At 44.9% G+C, this 27337-nt stretch overlaps 1 protein-coding gene across 4 annotated transcripts in view; it reads right to left on the reverse strand.

Moving 5' to 3' along the window:
- LOC139566058 (TBC1 domain family member 22B-like) overlaps positions 1 to 27337 on the reverse strand; it is a 171106-nt gene that overhangs the window by 33746 nt on the left and 110023 nt on the right. For 2 of the 4 annotated variants that reach the window (XM_071386913.1, XM_071386912.1), the window contains exon 12: positions 16838 to 16965. In XM_071386913.1, coding sequence (XP_071243014.1) covers positions 16838 to 16965 — 128 coding nt within the window. Of the gene's footprint in view, positions 1 to 16107; positions 16497 to 16837; positions 16966 to 20621; positions 23830 to 27337 lie in introns of those variants that run through there. The other 2 variants (XM_071386914.1, XM_071386915.1) reach the window with 2 other exon arrangements.

Consider the following 27337-nt stretch of genomic DNA (forward strand, 5'->3'; position numbering starts at 1 on the left):
AACAGGTCATCGTTTATGCCAGACACGGAGGGAGCGTAATGAAAATCAATGGCTGTGTTCCTTCTTCACTCCAATAAACAAGCAGGACAGGGATAGTGCTCTTCAAGCTCTTCAACTAACTGTTGGAGGTACGGCTGTGGAAACATTCCCTTCACATTGAGGTTAAAACATACACACTGCCGAGTGCAGACTGCATATACCTGTGTAGGGCACATCGACGAGGCCTACAGCTAAGCAAATCACTTATCGACATAGAAATTCCAACACATCTATGTACATATTATGAAGCATGAGATATGGCAGCTTCACAGTAGTTACTATCCAAGTTCCTACTTACTAATAAACAGTTGCTACTCGATACAATTCCCCCATAAAGCTTCTAAAACATACAAGACAAAAGTTCTTTCTTCATCATTCCAACCTCTCTAACTTCCTATTTTCACTAAGCAGCTAGTATTAATGGTAAACTAGACTAGTGGGTGTTTTTATACTGTACATGGCAGTGATGCCAGGGCACACGTTAAAGGACAAAATACGCTCCATTTTTGGTATCTTTTTCATTAGTCCACTGTTGACACGGAGTAAGATGGCACCAACAGACATGGCAGCTCTGCTTCTCGCTCCTTAGAAAGCAGTATTTATTATTTATTACATTTTTATCCCGGAACGTTTTTTTGTGTTATTACAACCAGCCGGAAGGCAATGCCACTCAGACATTGCTCGTCCTATTATTGATATATTTCTTAACTCCCTTCTTTTACTTTTAGATGTGTGTGTATTGTTGTGAATTGTTAGATACTACTGCACTGTTGGAGCTAGGAACACAAGCATTTCGCTACACCTGCAATAACATCTGCTAAATACAATTTGATTTGATACAGTCCCAAAATGTTTTGCATGTCGGCAGATATTTGACTTTCAAGAAGCAAAGTGTCACTGGCGATGATGTGCTGTTAAGCAATATCTTCAAAACTTGACTGCTGACATGCAAAACATTCTGGGACTGTACCAACAATGGACTAATGAAAAAAAAATAACTGAAAGATCATTTATGTGGAGTTTTCCTTTAAGTGTCAGTTATCTGCAGCAGAGTCTACTCGTGGATCATTTTAATTGTTTCTCTCTCACCTCTCCCCGGGGGAATGGGACCATGATGGGACCTTAATTAATGACCACCATAAAAGAAAAAGCACTGGACGCCCTCGTTCTCCTTCTCTCTCCCTCCTCGCTATGCCTTTCCTTGTCCTTTTTTCCCCCCTTCCCACTCTGTGCCTTTGCTTCCCTCTATGAATCTTTGCACTCTATTTCTTTCTTAGCCTCTGTCTCTTTCGCTCTTCTTCTTCCCCTCTCAGCCACTGTCTCTTTCTCTCTCTCTCTCCCTCTCTATCCCCCTCTCAGCGGCCTGGTTTCCTCCCCGCCTCAGTGTGCCAGGCCCTCTTCAGCGCAACCTGTTTAAAGATGTAAGAGGGCCACATAAAAATGCCTCACTACAAGGACACTTATCCTACACACGCATGCCTACACGCACACACACAGTAAAGAGAAGAGAGGGACGCATTAAGACGCCGCTTGTGCAACTGCGGCACAGGATGAGTGAGCCAAGCTGTCCAAATCCATCGGCTTTAACAAGCCTGCTAATGGACACGAAGTGCAAGACCTCTCCACTCACATTACAATAAGGACATGTCTGTTAAATAAGTCGTGTGCCGTTTAGACAAGCCAATACATGTAGCTTGGAATCTAGGCTAGATTGGGTGAAAGGTCTCCCATAAAACGCTAATATGACTGGGATTTACCTTCAAGCGAAGGAGAGATGAAGATGGAGTGGTGGAATTAGAAAACAGAGGGAGAGATGGAGGAGAGGTGATGGAGAGGGGGAGAGGTCATCTGGAGACAGAGAGATAACCCAGACAGGGTGAGTGAAGAGAGAGAGCTGACACAGGGCAGAACACACACCTCATCTCCACTGTCAATAACTCAGGCAGGGGACAGACAGAGAGGGTAGAGGGCAGAGTAGTAGAGAGATCGAGAGAGAGATTAGTACAACATGATGTACAACAACCAGAAAATCATACAGATGGGCCCAAAACAGTACAGAAGAATACCAGAAAGCAACCTGTAACCAAAATATCCAAACACTCTTAGATAACTTTCTGGATAGCACTTTCACTCACAGTAAAGAAGGCATCAATCTAGCAGTAAAAAACATCAACTATATATTCAGGCAAATGGCAAAAGAAGCACAAGTGAAATTGATAAAAAACAAAACAAAAAAGACCACAGATGACAACTGGTTTGATGCAGATTGTAAAATTATAAGGAAAAAACTATAAGGAAAAAACTAAAATTATAAGGAAAAAACACTATCCAACCAAAAGCACAGGGACCCGAATAATGGTGAATTAAGCCTTCATTACTGTGAGACTTCAAAACTATATAAACGTACACTCAGAACCAAAAACGCACAGTACAACAGCAAGCAGCTGACACTAATTGAGGAGTCCATAAAACAAAAACAAAAATTGGAAAAAATAAAAATTTATCGAAACAAGAGGAATTAGCGATACAAAATGTTGACATATGGACAACCCAATTTAACACTCCACAACACCGTTCAAATTGACACCAACGCAGAACAATTCCAAATTCATGAGAAGTTGAATGGATTAGAAAAAGCTATAAAGGACAATCAAAATCCATTGGACTCCCCAATTACTGACCAGGAGCTCTATAAGAAACTTCAGGCCCTCAAATTCAAAAAAGCATGCGGACCTGATAGCATCCTAAATGAAATGCTTAAACTCACTAGTGCAAAATTTCAATTGGCTATATTAAAACTGTTTAATTTGATCCTGAGTGTAGGTTATTTCCCTGACATCTGGAATCAAGGACTCATAACCCCAATCTTTAAGAACGGAGACAAATTTGACCCCAACAATTACAGAGGCATTTGTGTGAACAGTAACCTGGGGAAGGTTGTCTGTAGTATTATAAACGTAAGAGTTCTAAACTTCCTTAATAAGCACAATGTCTTGAGTAAAAGCCAAATTGGATTTATACCAAAACATCGCACAACTGATCATATTTACACCGATAGATAAACATGTCCACCAAAATAATGCCAAAATATACGCTTGCTTTATCGACTTCCAAAAAACATTTGATTCCATTTGGCATACAGGACTTTTATACAAAGTTATTGAAAGTGGTGTAGGGGCTAAAACATATGACATAATTAAATCAATGTATACAGGAAATATGTGCAGCATTAAAATTGGCAAGAAAAGGACAGAATTCTTTAACCAGGGGCGGGGCCTTCGCCAGGGTTGCAATCTGAGCCCTGCACTCTTCAATATTTACATCAACGAATTGGCCACTATTCTAGAAAAATCCTCAGCCCCTGATGTTAGTCTCCACAATTCAGAGGTTAAATGCCTACTCTCCGCAGATGACCTATGCCTGCTGTCACCCACAGCACATGGCCTACAGCAGAGCCTGGACCTGCTAGAGCAGTACTGCCAGACCTGGGCCCTGGCAGTAAACCCCAAAAAGACTAAAATAATGATTTTCCAGAGAAGATCCAGATCTCAGGGAATTAGAACAAAGTTCTCAAATTGGTGCAAAATATATAGAGTACTGCACACACTAGAATTATTTAGGTTTAAAAATAAGCTCAGCTGGACACCTTAATGAGGCAGTGAATGAACTGAGAGAGAAAGCACGCAGGGCATTCTACGCCATTAAAAAATAAATTCAAATTGAAATACCTATTAAAATTTGGCTAAAACTAAATGAATGTGTCATTGAACCAATTGCACTTTATGGCAGCGAGGTGTGGGGGTCCACTTGCAAAACAAGATTTCACCAAATTTCACCTAACACCCCATTGAAACCCTGCATGCAGAGTTCTGTAAGATTATCCTACATGTCCAGAGGAAAACTACAAACAATGCATGCAGGACAGAATTAGGCCAATAACCACTAATAATAAAAACTCAAAAAAGAGCAATTCAGTTTTGGAAACATCTAAAATACAGTGACCCACTTTCATATCATTACCAAGCCATGCAATGCCAAGAGCTGAGCAAAGAAGAGAGTCCCCTCATCCAGCTGGTCCTGGTGCTGAGTTCACAAACCTGTTCTACTAACACACTGAAGCTTCAGGACCAGAACATCCAATCAGAATAAAACAAATTACAACACAATCAAAACTACATTGCTTATTGGGAAACACAAACACAAAGCAAAATGCAGTGCTATCTGGCCCTAAATCGACAGTACACCATGGCAAACTATTTGACCATGGTTACTGATCAAAACCTTAGAAAAACCTTGACAAAGTACAGGCTCAGTGAGCACAGCCTTGCCATTGAGAAGGGTAGACACAGGAAAACCTGGCTCCCTGTAGAGGAAAGGCTGTGCAACCACTGCACAACAGCAGAACCTGAGACAGAGCTGCATTTCCTGACAAAATGTCAAAAATATAAAACAATTAGAGAGTGTCATTTCCCCAAATTTGAAACCCTTATTCAAGGTTTCAAAGACCTCTCTGATGAGAGTAGGCTACCCATCCTGTTGGGGGAGGACGCAGAGAGCTGTGGGTTGGCAGCGCACTACATTGCTGCCTGCCATAAGATGAGGGACAATGTCTGACAGACCAACCAACCTGCACATGTACTCTACTGTATGCTTATTGTTCAATGTTCAACTCCGCCAGGTCAGCGGAGTCAATCACCACCTTCCGGAGACACCTGAAACCCCACCTCTTTAAGGAATACCTAGGATAGGATAAAGTAATCCTTCTAACCCCCCCCCCCCCTTAAAAGAGTTAGATGCACTATTGTAAAGTGGTTGTTCCACTGGATATCATAAGGTGAATGCACCAATTTGTAAGTCGCTCTGGATAAGAGCGTCTGCTAAATGACTTAAATGTAAATGTAATGTATGGTTATTTTGACCCTTGGTTATTGTTGTTACTGTTGTCCCGTTGACAATTTTGATTCTTATTATTTTCATATTGTAAATATCAAAAGTAAGCTTTGGCAATATGTACATTGTTACGTCATGCCAATAAAGCAAATTGAATTGAAAAGACAGAGAAAGACCGAGACAGAGAGACAAACAGATAAACAGAGAGCAAAGGAAGAAAAACAGAGATACGGGTAGATAAAGTGAGTAAGAGGGAAACTGAGAGAGAGAGAGAAGTGTTTTGCAGTGAGTTATGTTCTGGCTGATGATTGCCTATTGGTCTACCCTCACGGCTTTAATCTGACCAGCAGATAGGTAGGAGTCAGTTGTGCACACACACAGACTTCATTAACAGGGGGACTTCTGGGAGTGAGAGAGTGATCACCAATCGGCCCGTGATTTCCTCAGCCCCATGTCGTTATCATTTCTCTGGGCCTATATCTCATCTCATCTCTCTCTCTCTCTCAATATCCCTCCATTCAACTTTCTCCCTCAGCCCTTTATACAGCCTACCTCAAACGCCATATAAGTCTTCACTAAAAGACTACAGTACACCCTCTGATCATTTCTGACTTTACGTTTCTCTAGTGTGCCGTCAAACTTCTAGACTTCCATCTCCAAGCTCCTTCCCTATTGTTATTCCGGGTGCCAGTCCCGGTGTCAGAGTCACAGTATTGGAGAAGCGGGCCTGACCTGCAGACATGGTGTATAGTACTGAGGTTCTCTGTGAGATCAGAGGAGAGAGGAGTCAGGAGCTCCAAACTGCATCGCTAGCTGTCTGTCATCTAACCCTTAAAGAGTCCTATTTGATGTGGGACTAAACTTCAGCTCTTTGTGGAAAACTGATCACAACAGGACTCAAACCCTGACGGTGAGAGTAGTCGGGAGAGTTGAGGTAGTGGGTGATGTGTGTGTGGAAAGAAATCATGCTGAGAAAAAAATCTACTAAAGGCCTGTTGCTGTATCCTGAGGAAGCAAGAGGACATCCATGGGAAGGACATGTGTGTGTGTGTGTGTGTGTGTGTGTGTGTGTGTGTGTGTGTGTGTGTGTGTGTGTGTGTGTGTGTGTGTGTGTGTGTGTGTGTGTGTGTGTGTGTGTGTGTGTGTGTGTGTGCATATGTGCGTGCGAACGGAGTCAGATCAGCAGCAACACTTCATACACAGGGGGTACGGCGAAATGCTGCAGCATACTGCAGGCCAGAGCACTGTGAAAGCACATCAAGGTGTTTACGGCGTGTGTTGGGTTCTGTGTGTCAATGTGTGGCCGCACGTAAAAGCTCAGTCCTGAATGCATTCTGACACAGCTTGACAGTGTGTTTGAAGGTCTACAGCATAGGACAAGGACAGAGACAGACGGATGAAGCCAACAGTGCAGTGGAGGAGAGGGATAGCGTGAAAGCGCGATTGGTGTAGTGGAGGAGAGAGGACGAGAAAGATGGAGAGCAGCGCATCAGAGGAGCGGTATAGAGAGATGGAGTGAGTGAAGCGGCAGAGTTCTGTTTTTTATAGAGAGCAGAATAGATGAAGTATTGATGCTTGGTGCCGTGTGGTTGACCCAACCTCTAACCCTGTCTGTGTCTGCTGGGGATTGGCTCTCTGTGTCACCAATCAGCCAATCATTAGGAGGCCCCTTGGGGCTGGGGCCACATCCCTGAGGATCATGTTGCCGTTCCTGTGCCCTGCAGAGGTACACTCGTTCTCTTCTCCATCTCTCTCTCTAAGCCCTGCAGTCTCCATCTGTCATTTTCTCTTTCCTGATCTCTCTCTGGATAGACAATGTACTAAGGTAAAACATTACAGCAGTCTCTGACAATATAGTCAACCAAAACATAGGAAAATAAATAAGGACAAATCAGAACGAACAAATGTTGGCTATACCATTGTCAACGATACCGCTCACATTTTTAAGTAAGAATGGGGACAATGGCTGCGCGGGAGTTTCAAGTTCGGGGAAGCAAAAAAAATAATAATAATGTTGACATTTTTTGAGGATCCCTGTTTTTTTTTTTGGGGCCTTTTATAAACATAGTTCATGCAATTCTACACCACTTTACTGTCCCTGTCTGGAAACCATAGCAGAACAATTAATACCACTAAAATGACAAGCTGGGCTACTCTGCTGACACTGAAAAACGGAGAAGGACATTGCCTTGAATGCCTCCACCTAATCAAGGACAATGAAAAAGGGAGACATATTGTAGGATATGACGTCCATCTAGCCTGGAGGAGGAAATTGCCCTAAATAGTGATCATATCGTATTGTGAGGTCCCTGGCAATTCCCAGACCTATATAGCAACACACATTCTGCACCATGCACACTGTGTTTCTATCTTCCTGGTTACACAGAAGGGAGGGGGAGGGGCTTTCTGCTCCTTAACACCCCCATGCTAATGCGTTCACACAGAGCCACTTGCTAATTTCATGCTCTGTGCAACAAGGATAATTTGGACACCCCTCTGTCAGGGACGAGCGGAGCATGGCGGGAGGGAAGGGTGGGAACAGTGTGAATGTGTGTGAGGGGTTTAAGGAACAGTGGTGGTGGTGGTGGTGGTGTGTGTGTGTGTGTGTGTGTGTGTGTGTGTGTGTGTGTGTGTGTGTGTGTGTGTGTGTGTGTGTGTGTGTGTGTGTGTGTGTGTGTGTGTGTGTGTGTGTGTGTGTGTGTGTGTGTGGAGAAAGGGGATGATAAGAAGCAAAAAATGAACATCCATTACATGCAAACACACACTTTGTCTTTCTCTCTGGCACACTCACGCACACTCAATGGTAGCCCACCTTCAAAATCATATTTAGCCTTTTTCAGTCCAGCCAGTCACATTGGTAATACAAATCGGTAATTCACACATGAACTTCTGTGTGAACAGCTGTGGAGGGCTTCTGCATTACGTAGCCTGTTTGACATTTCACCTGTGATGAACCACCACTGTACTGTACAGTAGTCAACAGCAGAACCCCTAAGGCCTGTACAGTACATGCCCTGATCCTGCCTGCATTAATGTGACACACACACACACACACACACACACACACACACACACACACACACACACACACACACACACACACACACACACACACACACACACACACACACACACACACACACACACACACACACACACACACACACACACACACACACACACACACACGGCAGTAGCCCTAGGGCTGGCTGCAGGCGTTTCCACCTCTAGTCAGGTCTGTCCACTGTAACTACCTGTGAGAGCAGACAGAGAACCCAACCAATGACTACACTGTATAATAAAGGACACAGCACACAGCATCGGCAGTCATGCCACAAACGCACACGATGGCACGGCAGTCATGGGATGGCTAATACCAACCTGATATAAATCGAATAATCCCACATGGACGCGGTTAGACTGTGCGAACAGGAACTCATGTAGCAGATCATTGCTATTACACACACACCACACACACACACACATGTACATGTAAGTAACTGAAAAAGCATCTAAAGCAGGTGACACTAATACATGACGTATGGCGTTACATATGGAGGAAGTGTTGGAGAGCGGCGTGGAGGGAGCAGATGGGCCGACTGCAGAGAGAGAATTTCAACACAGGTTAAACCCTCCCCTGACATACTGCTGCTCTAATGGCACAATACTGCCCTGTTGAGGCTTAGAGGCTCACACACACACACACACACACACACACACACACACACACACACACACACACACACACACACAACCAATAAGCACTCTCTCTGACATAACTTTGCACTTTTCCCTGGCGTTCATGAAAACAGGCACTAACTGTGCAACAGAACACGTATGTTGCCACTCGATGTAGAACATTCCATACGTGACCTTCGACAGCCTATATTCTACAGGCTTAGATACAAATCAAATCTTATTGGTCACATACAGTCAGCAGATGTTAATGCGAGTGCAGCGAAATGCTTGTGCTTCTAGTTCCGACAGTGCAGGAATAACTAACATGTAATCTAACAATTCCACAACAACTACCTAATACACACAAATCTAAGTAAAGGAATGGAATAAGAATATATAAATATGGATGAGCAATGACAGAGCGGCATAGGCAAGACGCAATAGATGGTATAAAATACAGTATATACATACGAGATGAGTAATGCAAGATATGTAAACATTATTAAAGTGACTAGTGATCCATTTATTAAAGTGGCCAATGATTTCAATTCTGTATGTAGGCAGCAGCCTCTCTGTGTTAGTGATGGCCTTGAGATAGAAGTTGTTTTTCAGTATCTCGGTCCCTGCTTTAATACATATGTACTGACCTCAAATTTTCTGGACGGTAGCAGGGTGAACAGGCAGTGTTTGTTGGTGGTTGTTGTCCTTGATTATCTTTTTGGCCTTCCTGTGACATCGGGTGAGGTAGGTGTCCTGGAGAGCGGGTAGTTTGCCCCCGGTGATGCATTGTGCAGACCGCACCACCCTCTGGAGAGCCTTGCTGCTGTGGGCTGTGCAGTTGCCGTACCAGGCAGTAATACAGCCCGACAGGATGCTCTCAATTGTGCATCTGTAAAAGTCTGTGAGGGTTTTAGGTGACAAGCCACATTTCTTCAGCCTCCTGAGGTTGAAGAGGCGCTGTTGCGCCTTCTTCACCACACTGCCTGTGTGGGTGGACCATTTCAGTTGTCCGGGATGTGTACGCCGAGGAACTTTCCACCTTCTCCACTGCTGTCCCGTCGATGTGGATAGGGGGGTGCTCCCTCTGCTGATTCCTAAAGTCCACTATCATCTCCTTTGTTGACCTTGAGTGGGAGTTTTTTTTTGCTGACACCCCACACCGAGTGCCCTCACCTCCTCCCTGTAGGCTGTCTCGTCGATGTTGGTAATCAAGCCTACAACTGTTGTGTCGTCTGCAAACTGATAATTGAGTTGGAAGCGTGCATGGTTACGCAGTCATGGGTGAAAGGGAGTACAGGAGGGGGCTGAGCACGCACCTTTGTGGGGCCCCAGTGTTGAGGATCAGTGGAGATGTTGTTAACTACCTTCACCACTTGGGGGAGGCCCATCAGGAAGTCCAGGACCTAATTGCACAGGGCGGGGTTGAGACCTAGCTTAATGATGAGCTTGGCGGGTACTATGGTGTTGAATGCTGAGCTATAGTCAATTAACAACATTCTTAAATAGGTATTCCTCTTGTCCATATGGGATAGGGAGTGTGTAGTTTTGTGGCGATTGCATTGTCTGTGGACCTATTGGGGCAGGAAGCTAATTGAAGTGGGTCTAGGGTGGCAGGTAAGGTGGAGGTGAAATGATCCTTGACTAGCCTCTCAAAGCACCACATGATGACAGAAGTGAGTGCTACGGGGTGATAGTCATTTAGTTCAGTTACTTTTGCCTTCTTGGGTACAGGAACAATGGTGGCCATCTTGAGGCATGTGGGGACAGCAGACCGGGATAGGGAGAGATTGAATATGTCCGTAAACACACCAGGCTGCTGGTCTAAATATCTGCTCTGAGGACGTGGCTAGGGATGCCATCTGGGCCGGCAGCCTTGCGAGGGTTAACGCGTTTAAATGTCTTACATCGGAGAAGAGCAGCCCACAGTCCTTGGTAGCGGTCCGCGGCGGTGGCACTGTATTATCCTCAAAGCAGGGAAAGGTTTTTAGTTTGTCTGGAAGCAAGACGTCAATGAAGCATGCTGATGCCTTTACTGTGACACAGACCGTCTCAGGGGGATGAGGAAAGGAAATGAGTGAGGGAGGGACACAGTCACAGGTCCCTCAGAGAAGGGGGGAAAGTGTGTCGTCATTCTCAACTATTTTGCAAACGCATTAAATATTAAAGGACTGAATTAAATTCTATTTTTGGCTTGTGTGGAGGAAATTACACTTGAATTGAGTGTGGAATGAATCTGTTCTCTTAGTTTTAAACTGTCCTTTATGGTACACTTTTTCAAGTTGTATAATTATTGATAATCACTTCACCTTGCTACAGCAGTCTATACTTCAAAGTTAAATCTCAGTGCCTAGCCTTCAATTTAGTTGCTGGGTTACTAACCATAGTGACTTCAGAAAGCATTAACACCCCTTGAGTTACGACACATTTTGTTGTGTTACAGCCTCACTTCAAATAGGATTTCATATACTTTCTCACCCATCTACACAAAATACCCTATAATAACAAAGTGAAAACATGTCTTCAGAAAATTGTACATTTCGCACATTTTTTGATAATGAAATACAGAAATCTCTCATTTACATGAGTATTCAAACCCCTGAGTCAATAATTTGGAGAAGAACCTTTGGCAGCGATTACAGCTGAGTCTTTCTGGGTGAATCTTTAAAAGCTTTTTACACCTGGATTGTACAATATTTGCTAATTATTATTTGTAAAAGTCTTCAAGCTCTGTCAAGTTGGTTGATGATCATTGCTAGACAGCCATTTTCAAGTCTTCCCATTCATTTAATAACTCATGTATACTGAACAAATATATAAATGCAACATGTAAAGTGTTGGTCCCATGTTTCATGAGCTGAAATAAAAGATCCCAGAAATGCTCCATACATTCCTGTTGGTGAGCATTTCCCCTTTGCCAAGATAATCCATCCACCTGACAGGTGTGCCATATAAAGAAGCGGATTAAACAGCAAGATCATTACACAGGTGCACATTGTGTGGGGACAATAAAAGGCTACTAAAATGTGCCGTTTTATCACACAACACAATGCCACAGATGTGTTTGGCATGCTGTGTTTGGCGTGCAATTGGCATGCTGACTGCAGGAAAGTCAAGGAATGTTAGCTACAGTCCTTTTATTATTATCCTAAAAAACTTCCTTGTCCTTGCAGACAACAAGCATACCCATAACATGACGCAGCCACCACCATGTTTGAAAATATGAAGAGGGCTACTTAGTGATGTGTTTGATTTGCCCCAAACATTACGCTTCGTATTCAGGACACAAAGTTAATTTCTTGGCCACATTTTTGAAGTATTACTTTAGTACCTTATTGCAAACAGGATGCATGTTTTGGAATATGTTTTATTCTGTACAGGCTCTCTTCATTTCACTCTGTCAATTAGGTTAGTATTGTGGATTAACTACAATGTTGTTGATCCATCCTCAGTTCTCTCCTATCACAGCCATTCAACTCTGTAACTGTTTTAAAGTCACCATTGGCTCATGGTAAAATCCCTGAGTGGTTTCCTTCTTATCCGGCAACTAAGTTAGGAAGGACGCCTGTATCTTTGTAGTGCTGGGTGTATAGATAAGACCATCCAAAGTGTAATTAATAACTTCACAATGCTCAAAGGGATATTCAATGTCAGCTTTTTAATCTATTTACCAATATGTGCCCTTCTTTGCAAACCACTGGAAAACCCCCCTGGTCTTGGTGGTTGAACCTGTGTTTGAAATGAACTGCTAGACTAATTCCGTGTGTGGGGTACAGAGATGAGGTAGACAAAAAAAAATTGGGGAAAAAATGATTGCACACAGAGTACAAGCAACTTAAGCCAATATTTACAATATGTACTGTAAATTATTTAGGCTTGCCATAAAGTGATTGAATACTTATTTACATTTTGTATTAATTTGTAAAAATATCTAAAAACATAAATCCACTTTGACATTACGGGGTACTGTGTGTTAGCCAGTGACACAAAATCACAATTTAATTTATTTTAAATTGAGCACAACAAAATGTGGGGGAAAATCAAGGGGGGTGAACACTTTCTGAAGGCATTGTACATTACCTTTGTGCACAGACATAAAACGCCCCCATTTAGGAGTTGTTTTGCTCCTACTCAAAATGATTGGGGAAGGGGTCAATTCTACACTGCAGACCCAGCTTGGATGTAAACCCCCGCTATGGCAGAACCACACATCTGAGAGTAAGGCATGTAGAGGTCGTCTTTTACAACTGATGGAGTATCACACAGCTTTTTACCCTTTAGCTACGTATTAGTGTGTGTGAGACTTATGTGCCGTATGCGTGCGTGCATGTGTGTGTGTGCATATACTGTGTGTGTGCGCGTGTTGGGGGGGGGGGGGGGATGAGGAGCCAGATGGAGGATTGAGAGGTCCCTGTAGACAGGTTGTCGGCAGTGATCTTACGGTCATAACTGAGGTTGTTAGCCCAAAAGGTCAACCACTCACGGTTTAATTCATGTCGCAGTCGCTCCCCGCAGGCCCGACCGTTGATTAGAAAAACTCCACTCAGTCACCACTCAAACCTCCAAAAACTAATATCAGCAAGTATGACGTCTAGACAGTTATTCCTTATCACAACACATCTGTGGTTCTGTAGTACAGGCAGTACATACTTCCTATATGCCATGGCTTGCAGAGGCAGGGCCCAGAAGTGTTTTTTGGAGAAAGTAGGCTAGGCTCTGACTATGTGATTTACTACCAATAATTCACTGATGGAAATCAATTGAGTTTTATCTGCAGTTCACTTTTGGTAGGCAAAAAAAGGATCTTGAGATTGGAACAAACTTCCTAACAGTGTCATGAGAGTTTATGGGCTAACCACTTAGCGTGCGGTCAGTGACTTTCTCATGCCACTACGGGGCTTCCGCCTTTTCGCTTTCATATTACGTTTCGTAACACTCTCGGACTGAATCTACAAACCTTCACGTTGCCCGTGTGTGTGTTCTCTCCCAGTCAATACAGAGGGTAAAGCGGTAACTGAAAGAGAACAAGGGAATAGGTACACAATTACACCCCCGCTACCCTCCGAGCGCCCCCCCACCAAAGCGTTGTTGCCACGGTAATTAAAGTGAGTCATCAGGAGAGGGTCAACTTCCTCTACGTCCAATAAGGTACACGCATTTTATACTCCAACACAACGAAGAATCAATAGAGACGCATGAAGTAATATCCTGCTATTATTGACTCCCGGCGTTATCCTAACAAGAGAGCGTGTCCGTTGAGCCCACACCACAACAAAGTACACATGTCAACAAGCGTCAAAATCAATGGCAGGGTCTGGTAGTGGCGGACGCAGAGGTACAGAGGAAGCCCTCCATCTCGTCCTTCATAACTTCCTCCCTCTCTCTAACACTTTGAGGTAAACAAAAGAAGAAGAAAAAAAAGCCACTGCCACTGTCAGACCACCCACACACACACACACACACAATGGTGCACGCACAGGGCTGTTGGAAGTCACAGGGCTTGAGATGGCTATCTGCCCTGTGGCATCCCTGTGTACTATTGTGTTATTGACTGTATGTTTGTTTATCCCATGTGTAACTCTGTGGTGTTTGTGTCGCACTGCTTTGCTTTATCTTGGCCAGGTCGCAGTTGTAAATGAGAACTTGTTCTCAACTAGCCTACCGGGTTAAATAAAGGTGAAATAAAATAAAATCCCCAAAAAAGAGTACGGAAGCCTATAAGGTCTTCCTCTCTCCCAAAGCCCAAGAAGTCTGTGTGGCTCGTCGTTAGGGCTGGAGAGTTTTGACCAACAGCTAAATTCTAAACTCCTCATATGAACTAAAGGAAGTAGCTGATTAGTAGAATCAAGTGAAAAGCCAGTGCCACCCCAGAGCTACTGGGGTGTGTGAGAGTGAAAGAGCGAACGAGAGAGAGACAAAGGGAATGAGAGAGAACGAGAGAATGAGATGTGCATTTTAACAGAAAATTAAAGGAAAGTCAGAGTCCACCCCTATCAATCTTTTAGATATATAGTTGAAGTCGGAAGTTTACATATACCTTAGCCAAATACATTTAAACTCAGTTTTTCACAATTCCGGACACTTAATCCTAGTAAAAATTCCCTGTCTTAGGTCAGTTAGAATCACCACTTTATTTTAAGAATGTGAAATTGTCAGAATAATAGTAGAAAGAATTATTTATTTCAGCTTTTATATCTTTCATCACATTCCCAGTGGGTCAGAAGTTTACATACACTCAATTAGTATTTGGTAGCATTGCCTTTAAATTGTTTAACTTGGGTCAACGTTTCAGGTAGCCTTCCACAAGCTTCCCACAAGTTGGGTGAATTTTGGCCCATTCCTTCTGACAGAGCTGGTGTAACTGAGTCAGGTTTGTAGGCCTCCTTGCTCACACATGCTTTTCCAGTTCTGCCCACACATTTTCTATAGGATTGAGGTCAGGGCTTTGTGATGGCCACTCCAATACCTTGACTTTGTCGTCCTGAAGCCATTGCCACAAGATCCATTTGCGATCAAGCTTTAACTTCCTGACTGATGTCTTGAGCTGTTGCTTCAATATATCCACATAATTTTCCATCCTCATGATGCCATCTATTTTGTGAAGTGCACCAGCCCCTCCTGCAGCAAAGCACCCCCACAACATGATGCTGACACACCCGTTCTTCACGGTTGGGATGGTGCTCTTAGGCTTGCAAGCCTCCTCCTTTTTCCTCCAAACATAACGATGGTCATTATGGCCAAACCGTTCTATATTTGTTTCAGACCAGAGGACATTTCTCCAAAAAGTACGATCTTTGTCCCCATGTGCAGTTGCAAACCGTAGTCTGGATTTTTTTATGGCGGTTTTGGAGCAGTGGCTTCTTCCTTGCTTAGTGGAATTTCAGGTTATGTGAATATAGGACTTGTTTTACTGTGGATATAGATACTTTTGTACCCGTTTCCTCCAGCATCTTCACAAGGTCCTTTACTGTTGTACTGGGATTGTTTTGCACTTTCCGCACCAAAGGACGTTCATCTCTAGGAGACAGAACGCGTCTTCTTCCTTGACAGTATGACGGCTGCGTGGTACCATGGTGTTTATACTTGCGTACTATTGTTTGTTCAGATGAACTTCGTACCTTCAGGCATTTGAAAATTGCTCCCAAGGATGAACCAGACTTGTGGAGGTCTACAACTTTTTTTTCTGAGGTCTTGGCTGATTTCTTTTGATTTTCCCATGACGTCAAGCAAAGAGGCACCGAGTTTGAAGGTAGGCCTTGAAATACATCCTCAGATAAACCTCCAATTGACTCAAATGATGTCAATTAGCCTATCAGAAGCTTCTAAAGCCATGACATCATTCTTGGAATTTTCCAAGCTGTTTAAAGGCACAGTCAACTTAGTGTATGTAAACTTCTGACCCACTGGAATTGTGATACAGTGAATTATAAGTGAAATAATCTGTCTGTAAACAATTGTTTGAAAAATGTATTGTGTCATGCACGAAGCAGATGTCCTGACCGACTTGCCAAAACCATAGTTTGTTAACAAGAAATGTGTGTAGTGGTTGAAAAACGAGTTTTAATGACTCCAACCTAAGTATATGTAAACTTCCGACTTCAACTGTATGTACACATATACATGTATAACAGGCTATCTTAGATGGCACACTGCTGAGGCAAAGGAACACAATACAGGACACATACACATTCCTCCTACACAGAACCAGTCCGTCAGTAATGCAGTCCTTTTAATCCCTCCGATATGTCATCGATCAATTCATGTCATTGACGAACCCTCAAGTCCACCGCCAGGTTATAGCCAGACAGAAAATCAGACACTGTGGCCCTTCAGCGCCAAGCCACAGAGCTCTGCACCACTGCCCTGTTGCAGCCTTTCAGAGGTCCTACACTCTGAGGGGAGGGATGGGAGGAGTGATGAAGGATGGTTTGTTAACAAGGCTTTTGTTTAGTAATAGTTCAGTGGCGTTGAGGCACGGGCTCATTGCTCTGAGCTGCTGACAGACAGAGAGATAGAGAGCCAGCGGTACACGCCACAGAGGAGAGGACTGACAGAGATTGATGACCTCTGCTGGATAGGGCCTTATGAAGGAACACAATGGTTGAATAATACACACACACGTCGCGCTGTGAGTGAGTGAAATGTGACGATTTGTGTGTGTGTGTGTGTTCCTGCGCGGGCGCTTGTACAGTATGTGTGCGTACGTACGTGTGTGTTTGTGGTGTGTGTGTACCTGGTAGGTGTCCCAGAGGCGTATAGTGCAGCGTAACGGCAGCTCTCTCATCAGCAGGTTGTTCATCCAACGGAAGGCAAACTGGAGATACTCCACTTCATACTGCTGCATGTGGACGTGCACCGTTTCTGAAACACACCCCCCCCCCACACACAGACTTCTTAAACTGAAATACACACATTTCCATCAAACAATGATCAACGCACGCACTTACAGTATGCAAACACACTACCGTCAGACACTGATGAACACACACGAGCCATTCGCATCAGCACACACACCTTTCTCTTTCCACCGGTGATGGCTGGGCGACCAGACAATACCGCCGTAATTATTACATAGCTGTCAGTGGAACTCTCAAAGAACATTACAGCTACTGTATAGCTCGGGAGAAAGACAGCATTATAACAGTGTGTGTGTATTGTTTGCGTGCGTGTGCGTGTGTGTATTAGAGGTCTTCACGGGTCCAACTTTACGAAATGGGCCTGGGCCTTTCCCACCTGGACCCGAGGAAAACTAGACCCAATCTGTATAGCGCTGGTCGGATCCAGATCCGGTCATTTCCGAGTGAGTGCACTATATATTGAAAATGATGTGGACACCCCTCTTTCAGCCACAACAGTTGCTGACAGGTGTATAAAATCGAGCACACAGCCATGCAATCGCTAAAGACAAACATTGTAGAATGGCATTACTGAAGGGCAACGTGGCGCCGTCATAGGATGCCGCCTTTCCAACAAGTCAGTTGATCAAACGTATGCCCTGCTAGAGCTGCCCCGGTCAACTGTAAGTGCTGTTATTGTGAACTAGAAAGGTCTAGGAGCAAAAACGGCTCAGCCGAGTGCTGAAACACGTAGCGAGTAAAAATTGCCTGCCCTCGGTTGCAACACTCCCTACCAAGTTCCAAGCTGCCTCTGGAAGCAACGTCAGTACAATAACTGTTTGTCCGGAGCTTCATGAAATGGGTTTCCATGGCCCAGCAGCCACACACAAGCCTAACATCACCATGCAAAATGCCATGCTTTGACTTTGGAGCGGTGGAAACGCGTTCTCTGGAGTGATGAATCACCCTTCAGCAACTGGCAATCAGACGGACAAATCTGGTTTTGGCGGATGCCAGAAGAACAATACCTGCCCCAACGCATAGTGCCAAATGCAAGGTTTGGTGGAGGAGGAATAACGGTCTGGCGCTGTTTTTCATGGTTCGGGCTCACCCCTTAGTTCCAGAGAAGGGAAATCTTAACGCTACAGCATACAATAACATTCTAGACGATTCTGTGCTTCCAACTTTGTGGCAAAAGTTGGGGACGGCCTTTTCCTGTTTCAGCATGACAATGCCCCCATGTACAAAGTGAGGTCCATACAGAAATGGTTTGTCGAGATCTGTGTGGAAGAACTTGACTGGCTTGCGCAGAGCCCTGACATTAACCCCATCGAACATCTTTGGGATGAATTGGAACGCCGACTGCGAGCCAGGTCTAATCGGCCATTAGTGCCCGACCTCACTAATGCTATTGTGGCTGAACGGAAGCAAATAACCGCAGCAATGTTCCAACGTCTGGTGGAAAGCCTTCCCAGATGAGTGGAGGCTGTCATAGCAGCAAAGGGGGACCAACTCCATATTAATGCCCATGATTTTGTAATGAGACGTTCGACGAGCAGGTGTCCACATTCTTTTGGTCATGTAGTGCATCTCCTAACTTTTTCCAAACACGGAGACTTTATGACTGGCGCCTATTGCCACTTTGATGACTTATAATTGGCCAACAACAAGCTACGTGCACCACACTCCACTTGTGAAAAGCAAGAGCAGCAGCATAAATTATAAAATGTCTCTCGCTCTCTCTCTACTGCAGCAGTTCTGTTTGGATCTGTAAGGTCCCTTCAGGACAAGTCAATTACAATGACACATACCGGAGACCCGTGACAATCATCTCAGATCTGACCCAGACCCGTTACATTATTTAGAATTATGGATCCGGAACCGCTCATGTCCCGGATTGTGTCTTGGGTATTCGGGTACAGGTGGATCTGTGAAGACCTCCAGTGTGTATCAATCGAAGACTATTAATAAGCTCTGAAACATCCAATCAGTCCTCTAACCAGTGACACGGACAATGATTCCAGATCAGATCCCTGAACAATGAAGCTATCTTAGTTTGGTTCTGACATAAAGGACAACTCTGTACAGAGGTCGCATTACCGTTTAGAAATATGCATTTTCTGCCTTTTAAACCATTTCACTTGCGTTTTATGTTTAAAGTTAAGTGTTTGCATCAATAGAGTGGCCAGGGGAGTGCAACTAGTTTCTCTTCACACAATAAATTAATGATACACATTTGGCAGATATTTGCTTTCTTTTCATCAAACGAAAATAGAAGTGCAACACTATTTAGCCAGCAGCCACACAAGTACACTAGCTTACAGGGAAAAAACGATGCATGGCCATCCGATGAGTCATGTTTATCATAGAATAATGTAGCCAGCTACTTTTCCTAATGTTTCGCTTCAAGTTCCTCTTGCATTTTAGCTACCCGAAGTAAAGTGTGTATTCACATCACCCCTGCTGTACCCATCACAATTCACTTCATTTGTCACCCTACATGTCAACACACACACACACGTCAACAAATCACATTCGTTCGTTCTCACATGCGCACCCACACAAACACTCTCAGAGGTAAACAGCGAAACACTCCTCTCGCTCGCTCGTCCCCACAGTTTAATTATCACATAGCTATGCTCCGCATAAACAACAGAGGCCTAACATCATTAACGGTGAATAAATCACAGTAATATATCACCTCTAAACAGCTTCCCTAATAAGAGGCAACCCAACACTCAGAATAACCACTTTGGAGGAAATAAATTAAACTTCTCACATGCAGTCAGAGGAGTTGGCTTGGCTAAAGCACACTCAGATCTGGTACCAGGCTAAGACTGATGGTAAGAAGAGAAGAGGAACCATTCTACAGAGACAGAATAGCCTGAGTTCGGAGTCCTGGTCCCCTGGAAGTTAATTAGTTAGTTATTGTTTTATCTGTTCTAGAGCCAGTAGAACAGAGGAACAGCTGTTATAGCTAGGGAAGGAAAACAGAGAGAGATGATTATTAGTGATTCAGTACTACGGAGCCACTCTTTCTGCTCCCTCTCTTTCTGCATATAGAACATTATTTTAATCCGCTGCACACCCAGGGAGGAGGGGGGGGGGGTACCTGCTTTCAGCTAGTAACACATCTAGAAGACTTGTTGTGGGCAACTAGGTACAGTTAACATGATTAGGCCTACAGTTAAAACAGCAGGAAAGTGACTCGGTTGAGGGTGAATTAAGTCAAGTCAGTGGTTGAAAGCGTTTGCCCTAAAAAGTACTCCACCAGAACAAAATCAAATTCAGTGGTAAGGTAAGTCATTCATTCTGTTTGCGGGAAGTCAGACTATAATATGCTAAAGAAGACGCAAGTGTTAGCAGGACTGTTTGCTTAGTGGAGTTTTATAGGGAGTTTAGCCCCCCGGCAGACTGCGACTGGCAACGCACGGCCTGCTCGGTAGATTTGGGTAGCGGGAGGACAGTTGGAGGTCAAGGGTCAGGGAAAAGACAAGTGATGCCGCTGAGCTGCATTCTGCTGAGCCCCACACTTCTCCTCTCCTCCATCCCATAATTACATCTACCCTCTCCCTTTCCCTTTCCTCATTCTCTCTCCCTCTATCTATCCATCTCGCGCTCTCGAGCGCACTCTTTGTACCTCATCTCTCTCCTCTTTTTCCCTCTCTTTCTTTAAATCTATTTTTCTTCATCCATCTCTCTTTACCCCTCCCCCTCTCTTCTCCTCCCTCTCAGCTCCATTTTCAGGGTTCTTGCCTGTCTGAATGGCTTCTCTGCTGAGCTTTTTCTACCACTTGACCAGACCTCCAGTACTCTGACAGCATGCACCCTGAAAGATAGGTCCTCTATATCTATCATGTTCCATGACAAACCAACAGGGTGTCATTTTTGCGTCTGTGACTGAGCTCTGACGTTGTCCTTATCATGTTTCAGTGTCCGGCAAAGTTGATTACATAAGGAGATTGATAGACACGCCACAACACGCCTTCTTAGCGTCAGCGAAAACTGTGCATCGTATACTCGTGTGTGTGTGTGTGTGTGTGTGTACTCTATATCCCAGGATGACAGTTGCGTGTGACTCTGCCTGTATGCTAGGCTATCAGTTCCTTCTCTCTGTGCTCCTAGGGATCGCATTTGTCAGCAGGGACACGTCATTCATCATGCACCACTTCCATCACACACAGGGCTACAGCACTGAGGACTATGATCTACATGCTAAACCATCGACCAGGGACTCGTGTCCATCAACAAAGTAGAATCCAGCTATGAAGAACTCCTTCTTCATACTCTCACTTACAAAACTCTTCAAAGCACAACAAACAAATATCATTTGTCAATGCCAATGAATGAATGCATATTTGCGTTGATTTTATGGTAAACGACATAGCAATGTGCATAGTGCTGCTAAGACGATAGAGGAAAGCCAAGCTCTATGGGCCTGTGTGAATCAATAGGTTGTGTGCAGGTGGATTGAGAGGTCTAGAGGAGATGAGAGGAGCTCAGAGGAGAGGCAGAGAGAACAGAGGGGTGACTGCGGGTTAAATCCTCACAGCAGAGACGTGATGTCAGATCACCATGAAGCTCAGCAATAGACATGTAATCACATGCACACTTAAGAGAGAGAGAGAGCGAAAGGCACAGGCACGCACGCACAGTCACACACACATGCACGCACGCGCAGTCACACACACACACAGGACAATAGTAGAGTCTAGTAGTAGAGTCTAGTAGAGTCTAACATCTTCAAACAAAGGAAAAAGACAATTATTCTATTCATACTTCTGCCTCAACAATCGAACCATGGGAGTCTTACAGGTACATGATTCAGAGTGCAGAAACCGTGCGGTTTCTCTCCTTCGTTTGCATAAATAAATTCACCTTTAGAGCAATATCCATGCTGATGAACCCTGAATGCATTCTGTATTCACACAGAACAGAGAGAGAGAGAGAGAGAGAGAGATCAGAGGAAACATTTCCAAACCTTGTGGAGAGAGAGAAACATCGTTTTCTTTCTCTTTTTAGGGGCTAGATCAGCTTTAATATTGCAGATAGATTGTAGCTTCCGGTGAACGTTAGCGTGACGGTAGAAATTACACGCTTTAGTGTCACGATAAGAAAACGGGGCTATGGTTTAATACGGCGTCGCTAATTAGAGCGACGCTCCTGATTGTTGCTAAAAGCACCCGGCGACGGTTCTGCCTCTTGGGCTCCTGAGTGGAGGGGATTCAATTAATCATAATGAGGGGAGCAGGGGCAGCCAGGGGTAGAGAGGTGAAGAGTTTCACAGACTGGAGACTGCTCTGGATTAGGAACAGAGTCAAAAAGGGGGGAATCCCGGGGCCTCAGAGAGAAGATCAATAGGTTAGGAAGAGCTAACCAGATCAGAACTGAGTGGCTAGAGAGTTAACTCACCTGGTGTCCGAATAAGTCAGAGACACACACTAGCGCTGGGACGATAAACCAAAAGGTTTTCGACGCCAACCATACCGATAAGTAGCCTTGAAATGAAATACGTTTGGTGATATGGGTGATTGTTACCGGGACAACCGATGGCTACAACCATCCTACTAGCAGCAGTAGTTAAAAGGATAATAAATCTATTCATTAAATGTGGTGCACATTTTAAGTATCGTTCCGTTTATCCTATCAATTCAGGGAATGTATTGCGATACGGATTTTTGTCCATATTGCCCAGCTCTAACACACACACACACACAGACACACACACACAGACACACCTTCACCACAAGAGTCATCTCACACTACCACTCAACAGCCTAACGGTCCGACTGATTTAACAGCCCATCATAACTACTGGACGGAAACCTCCATAGCGGTCTGCATTTCCCAACACTTCTGGAAAACGGTGCCTCACTCACTGACCAATGTCACCTGTAACATCAACTCAAGTAGAAAATGAAAAGTGACTATAAAAGGATATCGTTAGCTGCGGTAGGCTAAATGCATGAGAAACTACCTCCCCTTTTGGCTGAAACCAGGTGTTGCTCCCGTCCCACTCTCCTGGATTGAAGGTGACCGTTTTCCCCTCCTCATTTATCTAGAGCACACCCTGTGCACTACCGCCTCAGCGCGTTCATTTTAATTGTAAACGCACTCATCTCCGTACCTGGTTCTGTTTAAAGGGCCTGGGAGATATGGTGGTGGTGTGGGCCGCAACGGAGCAGGGAAACATGGGGGGGATCACACGACTCTGCTTAAAAATAGGATTACAAATGCAGATAGTTCTTGCCTCGTATAGACAAATCCCATTAGTACATATCTTCCATTATGCACGGCACATACACTGGCAGGCGAGGACGCCATCTTCCTATTCTTGACAAACTCCTCGTTTGTCAAACACATCTAAAATCAACACTCATCCATCAACCCTGTTCTTAAAAAGCACAAAACAAAACGTGCGACCACCGCGACAGCCCAGTCAGGCAGCTAATGACAGACAGCAGTGACCCTAAAGCAGCTACCGCACGGTGAGTGAACACGTTGGCGTCGACTGACTGATTTCTAAAGCTATAGTGGGTGAACACATTGGCATCGACTCCTTTCGAAAGCTCCACACCGCCCGGGCCATCCATCCATCCACAGGGAGTGTATTTCTAGAGAGCGGAGAGAGAAGAGCTGCCGTGTCCGGCATCGGTCGGTCAAACGTAAACAAAGCCCGGAGAGAGGGAGAGAGAAGGGGAAAGGAAACAGGAATGGAACAGAGAAAAAGGAGAACACAGGGAGATCAATGCTTTGTGTGTGATCTGATACCCACTGCTGCAGTAGTCTCACATCAGCCTCTGTCTTTCAGAGAAACACAGCCCCACACAAAGGAGGAGAGGATGGAGAGATGTGTATTACTCCGGCCGCGTGGAGAGGAGATTAGGCCCTGAGAGAGAAGGGAGGACAAAGAGGAGATGAGGGACCACCCTGGCTTTCCAACACACACACGGAAGAAGGAAAGAAGGAAGGAAGCACGCACAGTCCCACACACGGTTAAGCTAACATGCAACCCCGGTCTCAGTCAGAGGTGAAAAATGTACTCTTCATATTCAGTCACAACCCTATACCCTCTTCAGCTTAAAACTATTACTCTAGACACTGTAGCCTGTATTTTAGATGTGCTGCACACGCACAAAGGAATGAATGTCTGAATGGCATGCGATGTTCTTGTCAAACCCTTACCCTGACGCGTCAGCCAGGCTATTACAAAAACAGATCAACATGTCTTTCATTCCAGCTGTCGTCCTATCATCCTGGCATATCGACTATCATACAACTCGCTGCCCTTGGATATACCGAGCCTGAATGACCTCTAACACATTACAGAATCCGAGCTAATCGTATGATCTCAAAAATACTCCGCTGCCTCAGCGGGCGCACAAAGTAGAAGTTCAGTTATACCATCTGAACTCAAGTGAACATTCTTTGAAATATTCTGTGGAAGTCTGAACGGAATAATATAGTACAAAGTCAGATATTCAATAAGAGGGTACAGAGGGTAGCCCTCCACCCTTCCACTTCTCCTCCCCCGTAATAACACAGGCCTGTAATAACAGAGCTAGAGGAAGCAAGGAACTGCTACAGGAGGACAGGACCCATTGGCTCCCACTGCCTCTCTGCTCTGAGCTGTACAGATGAGATGGTACTGTAGACAGAGACCTGATTATCGTAGCGCAGGGCTAGGCAACCCTGTTCTTGGAGTGACGCAGGGAGTGTAGGATGTTGTTCCAACTAGGCACCACACCTGACCATTTGAGCTAACTGATCAGTTCAGTGATTGCCTAAATCCAACACACCTGGTCTTCCAGGTCGGTTAAATCACTAACATGGGAGAGCCTGTGGCACTGCAGCACCAGGGTCGCCTACCCCTGTATTAAAAGAACCAGGGTGGTTGTTTTGACCCGAGACGGGTCGTTCAACAAAATGTGTTAGTGATTCGTCAGGGATATATCAGGGCCTATTGGAGGTTGAACGTTCACTCCTCCACTAAATTGTGCAGGGTGTGGTCAGAGAGCCTAGACTACGCTCTCTGCTATATAGGTTACTGTGCTGTATGGACCTAGCTCTACACAGAGGCAGAGAAATAGGAGAGTTCTTGAGGAATCATGCCAAACTGTTCTCTCTCTCCACCCCTGTCGATTTGAGAGGCAAGTGAGGGGTGGTGGAGGGTCCAGGCAGGGCTGTGCTCTCTCGCTCTCTATATTCCCCTCTGTTCTCTCTTTATCCCGTCTCCCTCTGCTCTCGCTTTCCCTGCTCAGTGTCTGTGCTTTTCGCTCTACTCGCTCGCTCTACTCTCTCTCCTTTGCTCTCTGTTTGAGGGAGATAAAGGCAGGTGAGCTGGCAGTGTCTGGGCTGAAGGGCAGGCAGGGAGAGACTGAAGGACGGACCTGAGCCGCTGACAGAGCAGACGAGTCACAGGGTAGGACGGGACGAAGCATTAATGCAATCAGACACTGGGGTGAGATCAGCATGACTCCCCCTCCTCTCCTCACCCCTTCCCTACCCTCCTCTCCTCTCAGTGCCTGGTGGTCAAATGGACTGTATCAGCTAAGGTACCAGGTAATACAAGACGCTGGTGTAAGTCCGTATAACACAACAATACAGATCCGTTTCTGTATCATCATCATCAGGTGGAGATCAGTTTCTCATAACATCACACATTTGATCAGCAATTTTATCTATCAGCATCACCGCAAAGGACAATGCAAGGTGAGTTCACCATTACACCGTTAACACGTAAAGCACCTTGAAAAGCCCTAAAAATGCAGCACCATTAGTATCTAATATAATCACAGGGGTAATTAGAGAATACCTCTTCATATAGCGTACAGTCTGGGCAAGGTATTGTGGTTGTTGTTCCAGCATGATGTGGCTATTCAGCTGCATGACCGCAATGTGTCTTTGCTCAAGTTCACGGCTGACGGCATCACGAGTCAGGGACAGTTTAGGTCTCTCTCGTTCACACTCCCTCCACGCCCTCCTTCCTCCCTCCCATCTTGCTCTGTCGCGTCCAGTCTCTCCCCCGTACAAACAGACGTTATGTCAGGCAGGGCTGGCAGGCTGGTCGGGTTCTGTCATGTCCCTGTGGCGCTAAGCTAGCTCCTTTCTTTCTGTCACCTGACAGAGCAGAGCAGAGCCATATGGCTGAGGAGCCAGAGGAGAGCCAGAGGTGTGCTTCAGGAGCATGTCTGAACATCAGGGCCCCGGGCCACCAAGTAGGACCAATCTGGGCAGGCCATCTCTCAGTGGTACATCTCCAGCCCTGGCTAACACACACCTTATCACATCCGTGAGTGTGGTGGGGGAAACACTACGCAGTGGTCGATAGGATCAAATACAACCTGGCTGGTGTACCACGAGGAAGAGACTAAGGCTGCTATGTGTCTCTGAAGGAAGGGAACGTAGCAAGGCTACTGATCTCTCTCTTCGCCACAGCTTGTTGCGTCTGATGCTTTCTTCTCTTCCCTTTTCTCCACTGGCTCCCTGTCCTCTACCTTTCTGTTCCCCTTTTTCTCTCTTCAGTCTTTCTTGTACCCGGCTGTTCTCTGCTCTCGGAAAGGTTTCCTCTTTTCAAGATGTACATTTGAGTGTCGAATGGTGGTCAGGTGGTTATTTTTAAGTCACTCTGGGGTTTTGTAGGACTGTTGTTACACTGCGCTATTATCCCAAAATGACCCCCTTGGAGCCATGTCCTGTGTCAGGTTTAATCAGCTAGCAGAGAGCTGGCAGAGTGGTGCTGTTTTACATCTCCCTTGGAACAGCCCTAATGGATCTAGTTACGCAGAGGTGGGAAATCAATCCACATCCAACTCATGCTCACACACAAACACATCCATGTACATACTCACACTTTTAATCTCAGCAGGCTTCGTATTTGATTTTGATTTGATTTTTTATTGTCCCTGGGCAGTCAGTCCAGCATATTGGCTCCTTGGAAGAGCAGTTAACTTCTAGTAAATCTGTTTTCATTTCAACAACCAGGGCTTTACATTGAACTTTTTTAGCTACTTGTCCTTGGACAAGTAGGACATCTTTTTTGACTTTTTCCGAAAGCTAAAGTCACATAACAAAAAAAAGGTCCGTAACACCATCGGCCAAAAGAGTGAGTGAAAATGAGTGAGGTACATAGGAGGGATGTGAAATCATTTTCTGCGCTTGCCCATAGACCACGTGTCAAACTCGTTCCGCGGAGGGCCGAGTGCCTGCGGGTTTTGGCTCGTCCGTTATACTTGATTGATGAATTAAGGTCACTGATTAGTAAGGAACTCCCCTCACCTGGTTGTCTAGGTCTTAACTGAAAGGAAAAAAACAAAAACAAAAACCAGCAGACACTAGGCCCTCCATGGAATGTTTGACACCCCTGCCATAGACGATGTTCTCCCTCCCTAGCGGCC

The sequence above is a fragment of the Salvelinus alpinus genome, chromosome 37 (assembly GCF_045679555.1).
Source record: "Salvelinus alpinus chromosome 37, SLU_Salpinus.1, whole genome shotgun sequence".
Lineage (NCBI taxonomy): Eukaryota > Metazoa > Chordata > Actinopteri > Salmoniformes > Salmonidae > Salvelinus > Salvelinus alpinus.